At 42.4% G+C, this 22,636-nt stretch overlaps 1 protein-coding gene across 1 annotated transcript in view; it reads left to right on the forward strand.

The window, feature by feature from the left end:
* Positions 1-22,636, forward strand: part of ARHGAP22 (Rho GTPase activating protein 22) — a 109,023-nt gene that overhangs the window by 64,259 nt on the left and 22,128 nt on the right. The window contains exon 3 of the mRNA XM_041461328.1: positions 9,073-9,201. Coding sequence (XP_041317262.1) covers positions 9,073-9,201 — 129 coding nt within the window. The remainder of the gene's footprint in view (positions 1-9,072; positions 9,202-22,636) is intronic.

Consider the following 22,636-nt stretch of genomic DNA (forward strand, 5'->3'; position numbering starts at 1 on the left):
AGTTGGATATTATCTCTCCAATAATAAATAATTAAAGAAAAATAGATAAGAATTCACTATTCTGATGTTATGGTAAATAATTTCTTGTCAGAATATAAAATTTTTTGTCAACTTTTGGTTTTGGTGTCAAAGATTTGAAGGAATTTATGAGAATTAGAAAATTACTTGTGGTTGCGTGGTAATGCATAAAAATTATCCAGTTATTTTCATTCAGATTTTTCAAAGCATGAAGTATCATCATCTTTGGTCAGGAAGGAATTTCCTCCCTTACAATAGCATGTAAACATAACCACAGTTGGAATATATAATTTGATACATTCTTCAGAACTGTTGAGCACTTGCTTCTTTGGAGAACCATGTGGAACCATATGGCCTGTTTTGCACAACCGTGCTACTATTTTCTGACTCTTTCATTCATATATTTGTAGTTTCTTTTTTGTACCCTCAAATTAGGTTGACTTAATTTAGATGTCTCCTGCAATGTGTCTTGTAGGGACAGACACACAGCTCCTGCCAGGTGGCCTAAATTGCCTCCTTGCAAATGTGTGGCTTCTGCTGGCTTGAGAAATAATTCATTTCTTCTCCTTTTGAATCAGAGGTTAGCAAAATGACTGTAGGCACATAGTCCACACTGTCACCATAAAGGTCTGGGCTCATGGTAGCTCTCTAGGTCTGAAATTTGCTCAGGGAAGGCAGTAAGGGTTGGTTTTCTGGAGTGGAAGGAAAGAGGGTAAGGGAAAGCAGCTTACTGTTGGTACGAGGCTGTCTGCAGAATGTGCTGGGAAAAGAAAATGTCTTGCACCCCCTTTTCATCTCCTCTTGCCATCACCAAGTCTTCTTCCATGAGGGAATGAAATTGCTTCTTTCCTCCTTACCCCCCCCGCACACCTGTAGAAGTATTTTGTTATTCTAAGATGGACATATCATGAAGTGAACAGCTCCCTGAGAGCTGGTGACATGTCAGACAGATTCTCAAGGAAAGGTTTGTGAGTTCTGAAGCACAACTGTGTGTGAATGGAAGAAGATGAACTGCAACTATGCCTAAGTTCCCAACACTTTCAGATTCTTTTCCATTAGGAGCTCTGGCAAGGAAAGCAGTATTAGCATTGGCGGGGCAGCACCCTAGATTTGTCTGCCTTGTCAGTAGGTACTGCTGTAAGAGGCAGTGGAAGTGCCATTGCACAGTGAGGGCTCCACCTAAGAAGCCTCTGTTATGATGCAGGCCTTGAATTGAACATGCTCAATCTCCACAGTAACCTCCTATCAGGAACCATTATCTGAGTCAAGAACCAGAAGGGTTAAAGTAGTCTAACTCCTGAGGCATCTTTGGGCATGATTAGAATATTGGTACTCTGGAATTCTCTCTTGGGATGAAACATGCAAGTCTCAACAAAGGTGAAGTGGTGTCGTGCAGCTCCTAGAAACTGCTGGTGTAGTATTTGTTGCTTATGTTAATTATTGCTGATTGAGTCCTCTTTGCAATCCTTCCTGGCCTCCTAAACTAGCTGTGACCATGCTGGAAAGTTTTCATCCCTTGCTGCCAGCTAGTAGAAGCTGATAACTAAGCAGTTAAAATAAAACTTGTTTGTAGGGATAGTCTATGGCATTCAGAGCACATTTCACAAGCTCCTGAAACCCCTGTATTTGGGGAGGCAGTGTGATCATTGTTAAAGTCTGTTCCTTGTATGGAGCAAAGCAGTAGTGGCAGAAGGGGGAGGAATTGGTGCCTGAGCTGTGCTGGTACAAGGGAGATGCTGCATCCTTGAAAAAAAATGTACTTAGTTGCATGATATGCCTGGGCTCATCTTCACTCTAAATATTGGGCTGCTGCAATAGAAGTGGCCTTTCCTCCATTGTGAAGTCACTTCAGCCCCTGAGCTGTATCTCGTGGCCACGGTGAGCAGCACATCCCAGGCAGCAGAGTAGTTCTCTCTTGTCAAAAATTGCAAATAACTGAAAACAGGGAGACATGAGAGCATGGGTGTACTAGTACCATAAATGTGTTTTTAATGCCAGAAACATAACTTAAAGATGACTGAGCCTTTTTTATTGAGATTTTGAGAAGTTCAGACAAGGGCAGATAAAACACATTAAAGAAAAATCAGCTCAATTAGACTCAAACATTACTCAGCACTGAACTCATGTAAGCAGATTTTACAAGCAGAAGTTCAAGGTGAAGCTGGTGTGCAATTCTACTTACTTTTTCTTGAAGAATACTTGAAGTTATTTTTCTCCCTTCCTCTTACCTTGCATCATTTTTTTTTTCTGCTTGCTGTGGTTCCTGGAGTGTGACATCACTTTTCTAGCATTTGGCCTACCTGGAATATGGGTTCTGTTTATTTCCAAGCATTGCTTTATTTGAAGTGGTTGGTAGTCTTAAACAGTTCTTCACTTTAATGAACAGATAAAAGTCTACAGTAATAAGGTCACATGCATTATCAAGAAAGACATCTCCAGGCAGGAGAGTCAAGCTAACCAGACACCGGTTTTATGTATAACAGGTCAAAAATTTAGTTTAACCTTCATTTCTTTCATATAGTTTCAGTAATCCTACACTTCATCCTGACAAATGACAAAGATCACTAGCCTTAGGTTTATAAGGGTTTTCTGTAGGACATGTACCAGTACAGAGAAGCTTTATTAGTGACTCTGTTCATGTTAAATCTTGTCAGATGTTTTTGCATAAGAAACCACAGCTCTGAGGTCTCATCTCTTTGTTGGTGCATTTTTAAAGCAGTTTAATGGCTTCTGAAACCACAGAAGGCATGGGAGGGGAGAAGAGATCACAGGGCTTTTGGATTGCTTAATAGATGGTAGTGGCTTTAGAATGCTTGCCTGCTTTTACTTCATTCTCTGGGATGAGGTCTAAGATATGGCATCAAAAAACCATTTACAGACTCATCAAAATCCTCTGCAGTGATTTTAACTTGGAAAATTTGATCAACTTCTGCTTCAACTTCAACTTCTGCAACCAAGGAGCTTGGTGAAATAAAAGTGCTTAAGGAAATTAGACATTTAATATTTGACTGAGAAGTCGATGAGATTTAAGTGCATGCTTGTAAATCCTGCCCTAAGAAAATGTGAACCGTGTCAGTTTGAGCTGAACTTCCTCATTACAGTAAAAGGTATTTGACATTTCCTTTTTGTCATTGACACAACCAAATGAATATTGAATGTTAAAACCCCCCTAAGCTCCTTCCAAACTGTGGAAATGAAACACCTTTCACCTACAAAGGTGTCTGTTTCTTTAGAGAAAAATGTGATTATGTTGTCCATTGGAACTGTGACACAGTGAATTTATATTGATCAAAGCTTGTTTCTATCATTTGCACTCCACATGATACTAAATTCTTGTGCCTTGTTTTTTCTTAGTTTTGTATGCCTTTTAAAATACCATCATGTATCAGCTCCAAATCAACTTCCAGCTCATATATTCCATATATAAATAGATGGGTGGGTGGCAGTAGATGGACAGATACAAAGAAAAAAAATCATGGCAAGCACACATCACTGTTTACTGTACTGTTTAATTCCTCACAAATCATACCCCTACTGGGAAACCCCCTCTTTTCCTTGTTTTTATCTTACTCCTTGGCTACTTCAGATTTTGCTTGCTGTTTTTTCTGTTCTCAGGCAGCCTAAATGGACCATTTCAAGATGAATTTCATATTCACAGAAATGTACCCCTTTTATTAAATAATAATTCAGAAGAAAAAGGAAGAAAAAAACAGAGAAATTTAAACTGATGCTGGTGGCAGGTTATCCCAGGATTCAGATGTAATAGACAGGGTCTATCTCCCTATCACAAGCATTCAGCCTTGTGAAAACTTTTGGTTGGGGTGGCAAGTGCTCAAGGTAGAGGTTCAACATTAGCTGCAATTGAAGGTGGGAAGACTGAAGAAATGAAATTAGGTTTCAAGTGTCTAGTCAAAGCATTCTTAATGAACTTTTGCTTACTCATTGATATTTCTTTCATCTCTTGATCCAAAGAGCAAGATTGGTTTTCTTTAGGTTTTTTTTCCCTGCTGTGCAAAGAAAGACTCCCTCTAACAGAGCTGCCCTTATTCTTGACAGAATTCTTCTCCTCATTTTTCATCTTCTTTCATTATCAGGATGATCTTTGAGCCTCAAATTCTGATGCCTTAAAGTCAATCATAAGGACCAGGTCAGGGAAGATGAATCATTGCAATTGCTCTTTTCAGCAGCGAGCGCTAGTTTTTGACCATTTGTCAAGATCCTTGTTGCTGCTTGTCTGCACTCAAAGGCTTCCTGTCGCTACCTGCTGCAGCACTGAGGGCAGACACGTCAGCTGGGCCGTGTTTCCCACCAGCCACCCTTCCCATCCAGCCCGGAGCTGCCGCTCGCCTCCCGCGCGCGGCCGGCTGGAATCCGCTCCCTGAGAGCCGCAGCTGCTGTCCACAGCAAAGCACTGCAGACACTCCACAAGCTGGGCAGGGTGTACACATACACGGGCTACTGCTGGGGGTACGACTTCTCATATAAGGACAATACACAAGACATCAGTAAGAGGAATGATGTAAGAAAAGGATGAAAGGCAAACCAGAGGGAGGAGGTGGAAGTAAAAGAAGTTACCTAAGCAAAGAAAGAAGCTGCCAACTTCAGAACTCAACAGCAGCTGTGCTTGAGAATATAAAAGTTGCTCCTTTTACATGCAATGAGGCAGTCTCATCTCCAATGTAGAAGTCCAGTCCTGTTCCCCCTGAATTTCTTTTCCATACAGACAAAGGGGATCTAAGGCTTGGCTTCAAAAGTGATCTTAAGAAGGTTAAGCTTGAGTGAATGAGGTTCAAGGCAAACAAAAAAAAATCAAGCTTTTCCTCATTGGAAGAGCTGTATAAAGGCAGAGATGCAGCCTCTCTGTTGCAGGTTCTTTGAACAGGAACACAGGGCAGGACAAGTAAATATGACAAAATGATACCTTATGTTTTGCACATTCCAGTGAATGCTTACCTGTCTAAGGATGATCAGAAAAAGAATTTTCAGTAAACAGGGCCTTGAAGAGTAGATGGTGACTCCTGCTGCTGTTGCAGCACCCCATCTCATCTTCAGCAAGATTTAGCCCCAGTGGTTTTGAATTTAACCTACCCTTTTGTGGGGCATGAGGGGGAAGCTGAAAGGAGGATAATTTCTAAGGATTGAGAGGTGGACATTACTCTGAGGTGACTGCTGCCATTAACAGTCATGGCTCCCAAGCCATATGAAATGAAGAAATTGTGAGTGGAGGCAGAGGAGATCAGTTCTGCCTGAGTTAGTCTGGCCCTGGAGAGAGAGCATTTGTGCACTGCAGCTGGGGGCCTGGAGCTAAACTTTCCTCCAGGCTAAGATACCTGCCGGGATATGTAAAGCACTTTGACAAAGGTATCTTGGGATAGGGGCAGCAAAGCATCCAAATCAGCTGGGACCTGCAGCCCTTTTGATGGGGAGCAACAACCAAACAAGTCTCTTCATCCTTCTAGGCTCTTACACGTACTGTGTATGCTGACATGGTTGCTATCATCTTTCCCACTCTTCACTTTTTTCGGTTTCTGTACACCTGATGAGAGGCAAATCAAGCTGCCAATTTGCCTTGTGGATAAGGATGAAATCCAGAGCATCCTGTCCAGCATACACAGCAAGTCTGCAGCGGGCAATTGAATACAAGATCCCCTGGTCGCAGGCTAATGCTAAAGCAGGTGGGCTGTTCATCCCCAGTGTTAAGACCCTTGTTCCTGCCACATCTTTTGAGACACTTGCACTCTGTTTGTGTTTGCAGACAGTTTTATTTTGTTTTTGGTTTGGAGATTAAAGTGGCTTTGAGCAAAAGGACTGGAATGTCTGCCCATGGCAATCCTGAACTATGCAGGGTTTGTCTCTGAGGCCCAGTCCTGTTTATATGGAAGCTTGATTAAAGATGAGTGAGAAGGGGCTGGAGCTCCCTTAGTGGCAGAGAAGAGGTGTGAATTCAGTAGCTGAATATGAACTTCATCCTGCTTTGAGAGGCAAAACTAAAATTCTGTCTCCAAATGTTTCTGGGCAGGAAGCTTTGAAATTGTTTTCCTAAAACAATTCCTAAAGTCTAGTGTGTTTGAACTGATGGAGTGCTGTGCTTCCAATTCAAACCTGAAATCCATGATAGGATCCTGCTTTGTGTCTGAGTCTGTAAAAGAAATTGTCTGTGAATTTCAGGTAAAATTCTAGACTTCAAAGAGGTTTCTTGTGACATTGTTTCCTTGGGCTGTTTATTTATTTATTTGTGGAGGTTGTTGGGGTTTTTGGGTTGTTTTAAAGAAGATCTAGGTGTTTGAATTGGCTGTTTCTCATTCTTGTGACTGCCAAGACTGAAAAGCTGTTGAATGTCACAACAATGCAGAGAGAGATGTGTCTGAGCTCTGTCTATTAGAAACCCCTAATTTTTCTGCTTGATGCCTCAAGGTTGTAGTAGAAGGAACCAGCCAAGTGTACAAAGAAATATGAGTAAAATGTTACTAAAAAGAAAAATGTTTACAGGGAGGTCTCCATGCTCTGCCACTGGCTAGTCACATTATGCTAACACAAGCGATTCTGGAGTGCATTCTTATTTCTAAGCTGGCCTTCATGTGTGGAGTTGCTTTCATTTGCTTGTACTTGCACGTCTAGTCACTACTAACTCTCCCACAGGCAGATTGTAGGGTCATGCCCTTGCTCCTATTTCAAGTTTCATGGAGGAACTATATGTAGTCTTTGGCAGAATCTCAGGTCTGGCGTGTACAGAAATCTGTTTTTCCCATCCAGTTTTTGCTTTTTGCAGACTCAAATAGAAGTATGTTTTTATTTTTTCCCCCTAAATGCTTGCATGAAAACTGTCTATGAAGGTTTAGAAAGCAGCTGGCTGGTCCAAAACGGCATCTTAGGGGAAGGGGACTTGTAGTCAGGTCCCTCTGGTACAGTAATTCCTTGGGAAGATGCTGATGCTAGTTTTGCAGAAGTCCAGTAATTCATCATCCTCAGCTTGTTGTGCTTCTTATGGCAATCTTTGTATGGGTTAGTGCAGCTAATTCCACTGAATGTACAGTTTGTGATTAATTCTAAGACAAGCTTCTGGTCTTTTCTTGCCCTTCATGGCTTGGGTGGGCAAGATCTCATCTGATCCCTTTAGACTTAAGAATAAGATGTATTTTAATCTTGACCAAACTCAGTTGTTTGCTGGTGGTGAGAGCCATACAGTAAATGTCTTTTTGAATCTGTTTCATTCCTTTGAAGAATGATGGCCTAGCTTGAGCTCAGGCCACCTATGTGCCAAATGCCACATCCTGAAACCCATTTCTGATGTGTATTGCGGGCTGTGGAAAGCCTCTTTCAGTTGTATCTCCTATGACACATTAGATTGTGAGAAAGGGTGTGTCAGTAGGTCAGCTGGGTAAGGTGCAAGAATTAGACTTCAAGGTCTCTGCATTCACCAAGAGGCTGAGTATGCTGGTAAAAAAGCTTTAGGCAGTGGCAGGAATTCCACAGGCTGCAGTTTCCTGCACAGACAGTTTTGTATGCAGAAGATGAAGTATGGCATCCTCGCAGTGGAAGATGGTGGGACATTGATCTGTTCAGATGCCTGCACCTAGCCTTGAGCTAGAGAGCTGTTCTCTTATATACCTTAAGGAATATGAATAATTCAGTAAATTAAAAAATGGGAGACTGTCCAAGAGGATTTGGGCACATATGGGGAAAACGCATCATGGCTTTTGTTTCTTAAGCTGCACAGCTAGTCCCTGGTGCCTGCTGTTTCTCCTCTTTACTGAAAGACTGCCTCAGTTTCCCAGTTTAGTGAATTGCTTCTTGGAGAACCACAAAATACTTCCCAATGCATCTCATTTTACCACTTCTGCTTTGCAAATCAATAAATGTTCCATGAGTGTGTCAAGGCAAGAAAACAATTAATACCAAGAAAAAGTACTTCCTTGGCTTGCAGGCAGCTCCCAGTTTACTTCTTTCCCCAGATTAGCAAGGATTTAAGAAGCACATTTTCTGTGTATGCTAAATTATCTCTGCAGAAACCACAGCATACCATCATTCTGCTCTTATCTCTGAATTCCACAGGCAGGCAATCTCAGCTGCTCAGCCCAGGCTGGCAGCTTTAGCTTGCCAGTAGGTGCTGAAAGCCATGTAAGCGTGGAAATGACAGTGACACACAGCTCAGATGTTATCTCCCTAGCAAAGCCAAAGGCAGTTTCCATGGTGATGGAGAAGCTCCAGGCTGCTGGGGATGCAGCTGCTGAATTGGATAGGATCAGTAGCCTTTTCATACAGAGGCTGTTCTAATAAAGCTTTTATGTGTTTATGTGGCACTCACTAGGTTTTATCCAGCTCTGAACATAAAATGAAGGGTGAGGGAAGATTTAAATTGTTGGAGTGAGTGCTGACCTAAAAATGAAACAGAAAAAGCAGGGTGAAAATATTTCAAGTATTGAAGTATCCACAAGGGACAGTTTTTTGTGACAGCTTGAGTGAATTTGATATTCTGGTCAGTGCTTTTCTGCACACCAACATTAATAACTCCTGAAATTTTTACATCAAGTAGAAGAGTCCGAATCATATCCCCAGCTCTTAACTTTCTTCTGAATTGGATCCAAAATCAGAATGGGTCTCTTTCTCTGTATTGAGACTATAAATATCCCAGAGACTTGGGGAAAGTGGATGATCTTGTGACTTCTACATCTGAAGCACTTTACATGTCTTACACTTTACTTGGTCCCTCTTTTGGGTAAAAATCTCTCAATACCTCAGCACAGGTATGTGGAATTAATTTCTTATTTTTCCTATAGAGTCTTATGGCCTGTCTTTTCATTTTTGTTATTGCTGAGACAGCAGATACAACATCTTCAGGTTTCCCACACTGGAAATGCATATTTTGCCCTTCTGCTTTGATCTTCTATCAACCTGTGCTCTGTGGGTGCGACAGAACATCTGCATGAATTGTCTGTAAAACTGCTCAATTAAAATAGTAATTTAATTATTTTGACCGAGATTTTTGGTGGTGTTAAACTTTGGTTGCTCTCTTTTAAACTGGATGCTAAAATAGATTTGCATTCTGTCTTTCAGGTGGTGCAGGGGACCGGGAAAAGATGCCTGTCAATCATGAGGCTTTCCTGCTCATGGCTAATTCCCAGAATGAAATGGAAGATTGGGTGAAAGCCATCCGACGGGTTATATGGGCTCCATTTGGTGGAGGTATTGCAAATAGCTCACATGCACATAAATTAAAACATTTGCCTCAAGGTAAAACATATTCTTGTGATACTAGGATACATGTAACACTGTAAAATCATTGACATGTCTAGATAAGCTCCTGATTGTCTGAAGTGTTTTGAAGCAGGGGATGGGGTTGATTTTTTTTTTTTTTTTTTTTTCGGTAGGGGATGGACAGGAATGAAAGGGGAGTGCACATCCACAGTGTCTAACTGTCTCAGTCAGAAATGGATGGTGGTAACAAACATACTACTATTGTCAGTATTCAGTTTGGACAGGAATGAAAGGGAAGTGCACATCCACAGTGTATAGCTGTCTCAGAAATGGATGGTGGTAACAAACATACTACTATTGTCAGTATTCAGTTCTTTACAGCAAAATATTCAGTGGTCCTTATGGGAATGAAGGATTCTGTCCTGTTATCTCAATTTTCTTCCATAAGAGCAGATACCGATCTTGAACATCCATACAGCCAGAAACAGCAAAACTTTAATTAAGTTAATGTAGGGCCTAGCTGAGAAGGCAAAGCTTCCACTGGCTTCAGTGGGGGTGTAGCCTGAGGAAGAAGAGGGTCAGGCTGAGTGAACACCTGTAGGGTAATAGAGCTGTTGACAATCCCTGTAGTTAAAATGAACAAAACATCCAGACTTTCTTTGTTGATATTATACCACAATCTTTGAATTCTCGAGTCAGTAGACTAGATAGGAGTTGTTTTTCTGGTTTTGCATGGAACAAGGACTCACAGATGTTTTCTTCTGGGTTTGGTGTTGGTGACAGCAGCTGCTGGCCTGGTACTGGACACTGTGCTTTGAAGTGGCTTACTGATGGAGTGCATGCAAACAGTGGTATCATATGCAGACAGTGCTGTGGCCTCTTGTGAGAGGTACAGATAAAAAAGTGCCAGATAAGGGTTAGGTAATACAATTACTCTTGCTGAAATGAAGTTACTAGTTTTCCTGGATCTAAGAGGGGAAAAAAGTGATCTTGATGTACTAAGACCCCTGTGTGTTAGTAACTTTTGTCCTGGGTTTGGTTTGGTTTTTTTTTTTTTTTGCTTGGTTTGCTTCAAGTGACTCTTGAAATTTGGGTTCTCTGGGTAGCAGCACTTGGTGTGTCTGGAGGAGATACAGTCTCAACTGATGCAATTCTTTCCAAGGTCCTTCTTTCACTTAGCAGAGAAGGTACAAAAGTTAGCTTGTGTCTGATCTGAGGTTGTGTGTGATGCTGTGGGCAGAAAAAGCTCTCTTTGCCAGTAGAAAACTCTACTAGCAGAATTTCTCCTCAAACATGAGTATGTGCTTCTTTTGCTTCCCTTCTGAATTCCTGTCCACAGTGAAGGGTCTTTTAGACTGAGGTCAGTGCAGATCCTCCATCAGAAGTCTCAGAATCCCAGAGCTGGTATTTCTGTAGCCATTTGTAGTTGATGTTATGGTGTGTATTCTATAACTTTGCAATGTACATTCAAGAAATACTCTGAGGAAAAAGGAGACAGTCATGACAAGTGGTGCACTCTCTAGCAATAGCCATCTTTAGGGCATGATATTGCCAGCACTGCTGGTATCAGTGCAAATTTGGCTTCATGTTTTGCTTATGTTTTGTCCGTCTCTTGAAGTAGTTTCAAAACAAGTATCTTCAAGTATTAAAATAATAAATAATTTTAAATTCTAATATTTTAAAAACAGAAACATGAGAACGGCATAAATGTAGTGATGGATTTGCTTTTTTTGTTTGTTTGTTTCTTTATGGGGCTAGTATTGTCCTAATTAATTGGCTAATGTTCTTTACCTTTGAATTTCTCTGCAAAGAGGTCAAATAATATTTTGGTCTTTTCTTTAAATGAGGCAGATACTCTTATGTTGATTCCAGAAACTGGAGCTTTATGAGGCATCAAAAAAACATGAAATAATGAGAATGTGGAAGCAAGGCAGCACAGGGGAGATTAGAGCAGGGAGATAGTGCAGGGGGGAATACAGGAGCTTCTGTTTGTTGCTATTTTCACATCCTGCAGACTTGATGTGGTTCAGTGATCAAAGTCAGTAAAGGCTGCTTTGGCTATTGGTGAGAGCCAGCTTAAGCACTGTAGAAGAGAAGCAGTGGAGTTTGCAGAGTTTGAAAGAATTGCAGTTGTGCATCTATGTTTTTTCTCTATGGATAAAAACTATGGATAAAAATCTATGGATAAAAACTGGCCAAGGACATGGGTACATGCTGGGCAGTCAGTCTGGCCTGAATTCTCTGCCCTAATACACAAATGCATTAGCCTACAGCTAGCTTGACTATGGCTGCTTTTTAGTCCAAGCTGCAAGAGCAGATTCTTATGTTGTGGCCACTTCTCTGAGCTGGTCAAGTTCCAGCTGCTGTCAGGAGGGGTCTTCGACCCCCCAGCAGCCATGTGCTCCACCACGCTTCCTTCTGCTGACACTGGTGCCTGTGAGTTGTGCAGTAGGAAACGACCTGGCAGGAAATAAAAGGTGGGGAGGATTAGTTTGTGGGTGGATTGATTCCTGGCCCTGCTAACCATGCAGCTGCAACACCAGTAATTCCAATGGGGAGACATGATGGCGTGGAGAGGGGCAGGCTTCTTCATTCTGCCTGCAACCCACGCATACATTGGCTTAAAGAAACCACGGAGCTGCATCCTCAGTTTCTTTGCACTTCAGAAGGAATGCGTAGGAATGCCAATAACTGGGAAGCAGTAAAGATATTCAAACCGTTGTTCCCAAATGTTTTTTAGCCAGTTTGGGAAAATGATCAAACTTACACCTTCTCCATCATAATCAGAGCAGGACAGTTTCTCTGAGTGAAATTGCAGCTTAACTCAAATGTGGGAGGACAATAAACGTAGCTGTCTCTGTTTTAATGGAATAATTTGAACTCTGCTTTGCCACCACCACTAATTTGAGAGCCAAGTCTTATCTGTCAACGCTTTTCAATATATTAAGCTAAAGGGAGGAGTTAAAAAGCAGGCTTTATTATTAACATGCAAATACCCAGCCCTGGAGAAGGTTGATATGGTGTAAAAATGAATCATGCCAAGATAAAAGGAGTGGCTTAACCACACTTTAATCTTTGCTGATGTATTGAAGAAACATAAATAAAAAAGGGTTGAGGGTACCTTCTTATGTTGATGAGAGCATATGAACTGTGCTTAAAGGTGAACAGCAAAGGCTTCTTAAAATAAAACAGAAAACTCCCCAAAGCAGCTGAGGTTCACAAATTACTGATAGAAGACACAGTCAGGTTTAAAAGCCGTATGGAATGTGTTCTTTGAAATATGCTTCAAATGTGGCCTTAAAATAAAATCATGGAGTTCCTAAGTCTTTTGAAGAAGAACTGTCTTGTTTATAGGGAAAATAATCTCTAACAAGTTTCCTTGAGTTTCAGGCTCCTGAATTCTTGAGTCTAGTACATCTCATTTAGAGCAGAAGATTTTGTAAACTGAGATTTGAGAGTACTCCATGCATTTTGATTGTCTTAAAAAAAAATGTCACAGTGACTTGATGACAGTGAGTTTTGGAGCACATTCTTAGAGAGGGTGATTGAAACTGTTTTCTATGATCCTTCATACCTCTGTGACAAATCTTGCTCCATGCTTGTACCACTAAAAGCTTATCTGGAGAGTCCCTCTGTGTCCTACAGTCACGCTGCTCAGTGCCTGCTCATTAATGTGAAGTGCATGGAGCAGTGCCACAGTGCTAAATCAAAGGGTTTGTGGCCATAGGCTTGGGTGAGAGTGACCTTGCTCTTGCTCTCCCAAGCTGGATTGGAAGTTTTTGATGTAGCTGGGGGGAGAGAGAAGGTCTTGGTCTGTACAAGTGTGGTGGGACTGTACTTCTAATCTGGGGAGGTACAGCAACTGCAAAGTTCCTTTCTGTGTGCCTTCCTCATTTCTGTCTTACATCAGCTGTAAAACAGAGTTTGTCTAGGACTGAATTTCTGGCTAAGAGACCAAAACCTAAACTTTTTGGTGCCTGAGTTGGATGCCAGGTGGCATAATTCTCTCACAGCTCAGCACACAACCAGCATGGGGACAGAATCATTCTGTGTTAGTCTTGATTTATGTTTGTGTTTGTTTTCTTCTGTTTACATATTCTGTCTTGCCATGAGCAGTTCCTTGCTTCTCTGCCAGAAATGCATGTCTCAGCCCCTTTCTTTCTCCATTACTTTATCCTAATTTCTCCTCCTCTTCATCCCAAGCTTTCATCAGTTACTTGTAATGGAGGGGAGGTAAAGCAGTTGGAAGGGATGTGTTTCCCCTTAGGCAAACATGAAGAACTTTACCCTGTGACAAAATAATTGTGTTGCCAGAGCTTCATGAATAGTTTTTCTGTTCAGGAGGAATAGTCACTGTAAAACTGGTGGGGTCTGAAGAAATGTCCACTGAAGAAGCTGTTCTACTGTCATTAATTCCAGACCCTTTCCCATATAGATAAACCATGATGTGTGGATTCTTATTCTTCTGCCAGCAAACTTTGGGGTTTTTTGGGAACCAGGGCCCTGTGAAATTGTCTTGTATTAGGGGAGAGCTGAAAGATGTGGGACACGGTGTCTGAGGTGTAATTTAATTCCTGGCTCAATGTCCTAATGGGTAATGGGAGATTAACCCTGCATAGGGCTAATTAGGGATCCTGCTTTAAATGAGTAAATATCTTTGGGATAACATCTGCATGAGAGCAAGCATGACTTTTGAAGGGTCAGATAACGATATTAAATGCATGTCCACCAGAATGCCAAACTGTTTAGGAGCTAGGATACAGCATTAGGTTTTGGGCGTCTTGAGTTTTAATTTTTCCACCTATGAGATGGGAATTTTCCAGTCAGAGCAGCATAAACCTAGAGCCATGTCAGTGAATTTAAGGTGCTAAAATACCACTGAAATGAAGAGGAGGAGGGAATTGGCTTCTGCTATTTGCCCAGTCTGAAGACAGAGAGGTGATTTCTACTCCCTTGTTTGCGGGGTCCCGCAGAGTGACAGCCTCAAGTAGGATTCCTGACTGGGTCAGGAGGAGCCCCTTCAGGAGGTGTCAGGGTGGGCTTCCCTTGGGCAGGCTCCCCCAGGTGTGTGGGGAGTGTCACTGGGTGTTTGTTGTGCCTGATACCTGCTGTTATCTCTGCACCGAGATAGCTGGCGCCTGATGCAGCTTATCAGTGTTTGCTCCTGCTGCTGTCTAATGCTGGGAGATGGGCCCAGCCAGGGGAAGAGGAAGAGAAGGATGATGTGGGTTATGAGGTCAGGTATCTGCCCAGGACTAGGGGATGCCTGAGTCAGCTCAGATGTGAGGAGGTGCTGGGTTAGCCTTGCCCCCAGGCAAAAGTGTCACAAATGGTACACAAATGGTAGATATGGAAACTAAGGTACAGTAACTAAAGTAAGCTGGGAGTGGATCTTGCTGCCAGAACTGTTTACGACAGAGAATGTTTTAAGATCTGTTTCTGAGACCTGATTAAGTTCCTTTCTTTCTAATGTAGCTCTGTCAGATATATCTGGGGCTTCTGTTACTGCTTTATGACCAGTATATTTTACCATCATGTTACAGCCTTGAGGTAGGGAAACATAGTTGTCCTCATTTTTTGTTAAGGAGGGATCTGAAATATTGAGCAATCAGATGATTTGCCTGAGGTGACAATGACTGTCTGAAGAACCACTCTGATGGTATCATTCTGCAAGGCTCACAGAAAGATTCCACCCATGGGCCATGACTATAGGGATATGTTTGGAAGAATGCAATGGGGTATGATCCTGAAGAGAAGAGGGAGCCAGGAGATCTTGTGGATTTTCAAGGGTTACTTCCTTCAATCTCAAGAATCCTCTTCCTTGTGCAGGAAACCAAGCAAAGGTGGCAGAGGTTTGCATGGTTGAACAAGATGCTTGCGACAAAGCACATTAGCTAAAAAGGAAGCATAGAAGTGGAAGCAGGGACAGATTACCTTAGAGGAGGAATACAGAGAAATTCCTGAGCATGCAGGAGTGGACTTAGGAAGGCTAAAGCAATCTGGAGTTGAATCTGGAAAGGGATGTGAAAGGTAGTGCTGGGGCCAGGACTGTTTAACAACTTTATGAATGACCTGGATAATGGGACAGAGTACACCCTCAGCAGGCTTGCAGATGATATTGGGAGGACTGATTGGTGCATCAGATGATTGTGTCATCATTCAGAGGGGTCCCAACAGGCTGAAGGAAGCAGTGAACAGGAATCTGATGAAGTTCAACAGAGAGTAACGCAAAGTCCTGCACTTACAGATGATGAACGTAGGCAGCAGCACATATGGGGAGCTGACTGACTGGAAAGCATCTTTGCAGAGAAGAACTGGGATGCTCTTGAACAAGTTGAACATGGGCCAGCAATGCACCCTTGTGGCCAGCAAATTCCTGGGCTGCTTTAGGAAGAGCATTGCCAGCAGGTTCAGGAAGGTGAGCCTTCACCTCAACACTAGCAATTCAACATCTTTTGTTCTTTGTCCATTTCTGGTCTGCCTGGGACAAGAAGGCCATGAGATTACTGGAGTGAGTCAAGTGAAAGGCCACTAAAATGATTAAACAATTGTGCAAGGAAATGCTAAGAGAAGCTGAGAAGACTTGGATTGTTTAGCCTGAAGAAGAGAAGGGTCAGAGTGGTTCTTATCAAGGATGGTGTATAGTGTAGAAATATTTGATGGAAGGGTCTAAATCTAGAATCAAAACTAAAGCATGTCAAGGTGTTCCTTACTGACTTTTAAAGATCTTACCTTTAGAAGTCAGATCATTCTCCCTTGCTCCTTGCCTGTGTTTCACCTCTAAAGCTGCTGGCTCAAGACTCGCAGAGATGGTCAGTGCTGGTGCCCAGGCTGGTGTGGGCTCTGCGTGGAGACTGTGCAGTAGCTTGGTCATCCCAGAGCAGAAATTGGTCTTCTTGGAGTGCTGTATCACAGCTCCTCAGGGGGAATGTCCCCCAGCTGGTTGCAGCAGCATGAGTTCTGCACTGCAGCACTATTCCTGGCTGTCATTAGCCAGCTTTGCTCCAGTGGCTTCTGAGGGATGATGCAGTTTGGCATCAGGTGAAGGAATTTCTAGTCCTTTATCTGTTACTGTGGACAGTCTGGGGCACCAAAAAGCAGGAACCCCAAGCTGGGGAATGGCAGGCAGCTTCTCAGTGCCTCTGTTCAGCCACACAGCAGATAGAGGAAAAACTACAAACAGAAGTCATGTCTTTTGTATTTGCAAGTGAGCAGGGTGAAGCTTTTAATGGGATTTGCTTATGGAACTTCTTTTGGTTGGGAGATACTGACTTGATAAAATGAAACATCATAGGGGTGTGTTTTCATTTGAATGAAACTTGTGCTAGAAAAGGTTCTTTGAGCTCAGGGTAGAATTTTTAACACAAGCTATGCCCCAAAATGGTCATCTATTCCAGAGGTGGTACAAGCAATTAAGGTGTAAAATCTATCTGAAACCCTTTTGTCAAAAAAAAAAAAAAAAAAAAAAAAAAAATTACTTTGAACAGGACCAGGGAAGAGAGAAGATTGCAGGAGGGTCTGATGGATAAAATGACACATCTAAGGAGAATTTGAACAGTTGCAGAGTCATGAGGTTTACACCAAGAAAAAACTGTGTTCCATGCAGTGCACAACTGAATTGTGAAAATCATTGTTACAAGATGCAGAAATAGAAAGAATGAATGGATTAAAAATAAAATTAGATGTGTTCATAGAAAATAAGTCTATTTGGGCAGTCAAAGGAAGATTTCTGGAGGTAGTCACTAGGTTGATGTGCCCATTTTACAAAGACCAGTTCAGCTTTAGATAAAATGTGATGGGGCTTGTGTTTGCTTTCCTCTTCCCTTCAGCTACAATGTGCCATGGAGAGTTGACAGGGGCTGTGCATTTGTTATATTGGTGGTGGCTACTGCCTGTAGCACAAAGTCTGACCAGTACCACCCCCTACACTGGTGGCTTCTCAGTGAGACTGTTCCTGTAATCATTAGATTCATGTTTGACATTTGAGATCTGACAGTCTTTAAAACACTGGTGGTTCTCACTGCACGTCCTGGCAGTGTATTGATGGGACAAACGTGTTCCTGTGGTGTTTCTCAGCTTGCAGGCAAGTATTTTAATTTCTGTGTATTAGTCCTTTGATGAATGTTATGAGAATATGTGATTACTGAATGAAAGGGAATGGTAACTGGCTCCTTGCAATTTGCAATTTTAACCATTTAGGAGTTGAGAAGAAATAAATTCACCCTGTCTCTCTTTTCCTATTTTCTTTCTCATGTTACCCTTCTTCCATCCACTGTTTCTCCTTTTTTCTTCGAATTCATAATCATGTAACTGAACTTGCAATTTGCCCTTCATGTCTTCTCAGTTGCAGATTAGAGAAGGAAACATTCAGCTCTTTACCAATTCTAGAAATGTTCTTTAAAGGCTTGCAAATTTCCTGAAGTGTTTCACCTACTTTACAAATAGTAGCTAAATGCTGCCCCTTTCCCAAGCACAGCTTATCAGGTTCAGCTGTTGCTGGAACTTAGACAGTGAGCTTATTGCTTGGGTGGTGAAACTGTAAGTTGGTGAGGATTTTAGCCAGTCAGTGGAGGATAAAGATAAATATATGGGAATTAGGTAACAGAGTTTCATCATTGATACAGTGGAGGATAAATATATGGGAATTAGGTAAATAAAAGATAAATATATGGGAATTAGGTAACAGAGTTTCATCATTGATTGAGTTTGAGGATGCAACAAATGAAACCATATACAATTGACCTGGTAGTGAATTTTACAGTTGAATTGAAGGTTAGAGACTGACTGAGGTATTTATGGTGAAGTTTGATTTGGATAAACATCCATGTGTTCGGTGTTCATCCTGTCTGCATCTCAGTGAGTGACTGTGCTTAGGTTATCAACCCTGGGATAAGGGAAGGCTTGGAACATGGAAAAGTTTCAGGACATAGGCTTGTCTGGCTTTCTGAACGGATAAAAGTGCCTAATGTGCTAAATGTTGGCTGTGAGTCTGGCTCACAGTCCCTACCAGGTTCCAGGATGGCCAGAAATCCAGGTGAGTAATTGTATTCCATACTAGAGGTTTCAGACTCCATGATCCTTTCATTTGAACCCACAGCTGGAACCCATCTCCACTGATAAGGCACTGGTAGCAGCAATTACACTATGGCGTAACTATTTTTTACTTACCAACACCCAGAAGTTTTGTAAAGCTTTTTCTGTGCAGTGGTGGCATCAACAAGCAGCACCACTTGAAAAAGGTGACCTGCTGATCGAGTGCTTTCTACAGACATAGCTTCAGACAGTCATATGGAAGCTGTCCTTTAAACATAGAGAAACATATATAAGAGTCAATAAGTAAAAAATTCTGTAAAATATGATCTTAGGATGTGGGGAGAAAGAAGTTGTCCAGGGCACATTGGTCCAGATCACTGATTGCTAAAAGGCATTTTTTGCTGCTCTTGCTATTTTGTTCTCTAAATGCTCTTGCCTTTCTTTAGAGAGAAATAGAGCAATAAACACAGGAGGTTGGCTGTGGATTCAGAATGCTGTGGTTAAGTAATGTTTAGGTCTGTTTTTCTCTGTGAACACAGTTACAATCTCAGTTTGGAGCATAAACTTGTCAGTCCATCACTGGATAATTTACAGTGCTGCTTAGTCAGTTCCTTTCCTGGCGTATGTTAGAGAGATGGGAAGACATCACACAGGTTAAGAAGAATCTATTGTGGTAGAAAGGTGAGCATAGCTATTTGCAAATCTTTAACCCAGAGTGAGCTGTTTTATCAGTCAGTAAACAGAAGCCTGTTTACCCTCAAAAGATTTAATTTCCCCAGTAAGGGTTGAGACCCCAGCACAGAGCTGGTGAGGGGTGTGGGGATGTAATTTTGGTCACGGAAGGATCTGACCAAAGTGCTTGGACAGGGAGGAAATGGGACAGAAGACATTAGTGCTGAAGTTTTTCCTGCCAGGTTCAGCTCTGTGACTGATCGCCTCAACCAGTTCACTGCCAGCTTTCAGCAGATAAAAGATGTTCAAGTGCCCAGGTTTACCTGGGTTAAAAAATGAGTCTGTACAAGGTTCAGCCTTCTTGTAAAATAGGGAACTTCACCTATGGCTCTAACTTTGATACTAGGCCCTTTCTGTACAAATAGAGCAATTTCCTAGATTTGAGTTCCCTCAGATCTGCTTGAGTGTACCTGTATATTAGCTAATCCTCTAAGCCAGCATCTAAAAATACACACACCCCATGGGCACCCGCTAGAGCAGTGCAAGCCAAGTTTGCTCACAGTCAGAGATGAGGAGAAATACTCTGAGTTCATGCAGGTTCACCACTCCTGTCTGTTGCAACCAGACCGAAGATTGAATTTCACCTGAGTTAGATGCCAAGCCTGAAACATGCCTGGATTTTCAGAAGTTGTGTGAGCTGTAGTGAGCTTTCCAACCAGTCTCGAGGCTTGTAGTGATGTGTGAAGGCAGGATGCTTTCTTCTGTTCTGGTACCTGCAGCAGAATAACTGCAGCAGTGCTAGCTCAGGACAGCACTGCTGGGGCTCTGTCCCTGCAGTGACACTGGGAAAGAAAATATCTCCAGCTCCCCTTCAGCAAGTTCATGGGAGATGTAATGTCTGAACAATTTTATAAACCTAAGTTGTTTATTAGAAAATGAGAGCTGATAAACTCTTCTACAGTTAAAGAACTTCATACCAGTGGGGGAAGAGGGAGTTCAGTCTCCATTACCCATTCTCTCCTTGGCACATGTGTATAGGGAGAACTCCAGGTGGAAGTTTTGATGATATATGCAATGTGGCAAATTCTTTGGACTATATTGCTGCAATTGCAGTATCAAGTATACTTCTGGAGCCTGCAGCCCCTGCAGTCCAGTGATTATGTGTGAACCTTGGATTTCATTTTTGACAAATGTGGTTAACAGAGACAGCAGGATCCAAGTGTGACATGCAAATTCAAAACACAGAAGAAAAATTGTGTGTATATATATATAAAGTTATTTTTATTCCAGTCTCATCATATCCCGTAGTCTAAGTCATGAATTTTAACCCCATGTTTTAACCCACCATTTTAACCCACAGGTGCTACCTGTGGAGTGTGTAGCACAGTGTTGCTGTCACAGGACACCTATAGCTGCAGAGTTACCTTGTGCAGGGAACAACACTGAAGCAGCTGCCATTTTCTTATTCACTTCTGATGCTTATGTGAGAGAGCATGTGCTCCAGACTTTTTCTCTCTCCAAAGAGCAAACACAGCTCTCTGGTGAAGAGTTTGCATCAGCTTCATCATCTCATAGCATTGTAAGTTCTTTATCATGCTTTAGTCATGCTGTGTCCTTGGCCACAGAGAGGCTGTGAATTTCACAGATTAATTATACTTTGGGTATAACAATATCCATGTTAAGCAGCATGACTTTCTATTTCATTGGATACCTCCTTGTTCCTGTGTTTTGAGAGATGGAAAACAGAAATGGAGATGTGAATGGAAGAACAAAAGTCTGCATTTGCTATCTCCTGTGCTCCCATCGCAAACACTGAGTCCTAGGCACCATAATGTTATTAGCAGATGTGGCACAATTTGAGGTGTTATTCCAGGAAATAGTGCCAAAAATTCTGGTGGCATCCCAGCCATTTAGAAGCAGATTTGTTCTGCTCACCAGTTAGCACTGTGGGCAGGCTCTCTCTAACCTGCAGCCTGCTGTGTTCACCACAAGGGAAGAGAGGATAATAAGAGGGTGAAGAATACTGAGGACCTCATTTGTACCTTGGGTTTAAGGATTTCCATCACTTTCTAAATATTCTTTAGTGTGCTTTAAATAGTGTCTGGTGTATTGACTGGGCTTCTGGTGTCTAGCTGTGCAGTACCATGCTATTCAGGGTATATCTTAAATAGCTAAGGAGTATCTTACTATCTAGGCAGTCATAGAATATTTTGAGTTGGAAGGGATTCAGTAGGATCATCAAAGTGTCACCTTCTGGCCCTGCATATGACAGCTCTAAGAATCACACCATGTTCAAGGACTGAAGCTTTTGATCCTGGTACTGACTTCACTTATGGTGAGAAGCAATCTTTTTTCAGGAGTGGGCAAGGGGTGGGCCACTAAGTTCAGGTGAATGTGCTCTATGTAGTGACCACAGATGTTTTAACAGCTGAAGCTGATGAGCAGCCACAGATGGAGGTTTTTTGTTGGATTTTTTATTTCCTGCAGAGGGAGAAAACTTAGCTAATAGTGATAAAATTGCTCAGAAGCCTGGTGCAAGGTTTTTGTGTGGTGACTGCTGCAGATCTGCAGTCACATGAGTGCATTTTGTGAATGGAGTGGCAGCCTGACCTCTGTATAACTGCACAGGGCATTGCACGGTAAGCGTTTTTGTTAATGGCAGGCTCCTTACCCTGAGAGCGAGAGCTGAGGGGGGGTGAGTGTTTTCCTGCAAGTAAAGTGCCTGGGTATTGGTTCACACGTTCGGAGTTGTGGTCCCTTCCTCTACAGTTATTCAGCTGAGCTATTAATTCAGGCAACGTCTCTGTAAAGAGCTAAAGCAGAGGCAGCAAGCACTAAAAAACCTGTGCGGGTCAAGGAGTGTAGCTTTTCCTAAGCTTTGTTAGACTTTCCAGCATGTCCCAGAGCTGGAACTCTCAGAGCATGCTGAGGCTACTGTGGGGAAATGTTCCCCTCCAAAACTAGGTTTCTGTTTCTGTTGCTTTGAAAGCAGATGGGAGGCCAGACCAGGGCACCAGTTTGCCTGCAGCACAGTAATATTGCCTGTATCAGGAAGGATCCAAAGTGTGGCATGCAGACAGCAACTGTTGCTCAGCTTTTCCAGCTATCTAGAATAGATCTGACAAGCAATTAGAGCATGAATATATTACAGAGCCGATGGGGGATGCCTTTGTTAAAACTTGTGACCCGTACTTAGCTGCTGTTTACGTTGGCGGCTTCTTCGAGGGTGGGCAAGACCCTACCTGCCTGTCTTTCTCCTCTCTCCTTCCCAGCGCGGAGCGAGCCAGGGAGCTCTGCATCTCATTGGATGTTTCAAATGCTTTCTGCTCAAGTCATAATTAATGCCGAGTTGTGGAGCTAAGACCAGATGTGCTGCCGAGATTATCTCCCAGGGCAGATCGGCTGCTCTGTGCTCTGTAGCGCTGGGTGAATGGAAAGCTGCCAGTGCTGGGACTCAGAATGTGTCTGATGCCTGAAGTCAGGACTTTCTTTCTCTGCCGCTCCTGCTGTCTGACACTGCCTGGTTTCTGCTTGAAGCTCAGCGCCTGTCATGTAGCGGAGTGCTGCACAAGAACGAGAGGTAGGAGATGATTTTCCAGAGGTTAGATTTGTTATGGTTTTCTTTTGCTAGAGAAAAACCAGATATTTAAGTGTAGCCCGAGACGGAGGCTAAGAATCTAAAATAGGAGCTGACTCTGCAAAGGGGGAAGGAGTGGGA

Source organism: Pyrgilauda ruficollis, unplaced genomic scaffold (assembly GCF_017590135.1).
Source record: "Pyrgilauda ruficollis isolate IOZ18807 unplaced genomic scaffold, ASM1759013v1 scaffold15, whole genome shotgun sequence".
Lineage (NCBI taxonomy): Eukaryota > Metazoa > Chordata > Aves > Passeriformes > Passeridae > Pyrgilauda > Pyrgilauda ruficollis.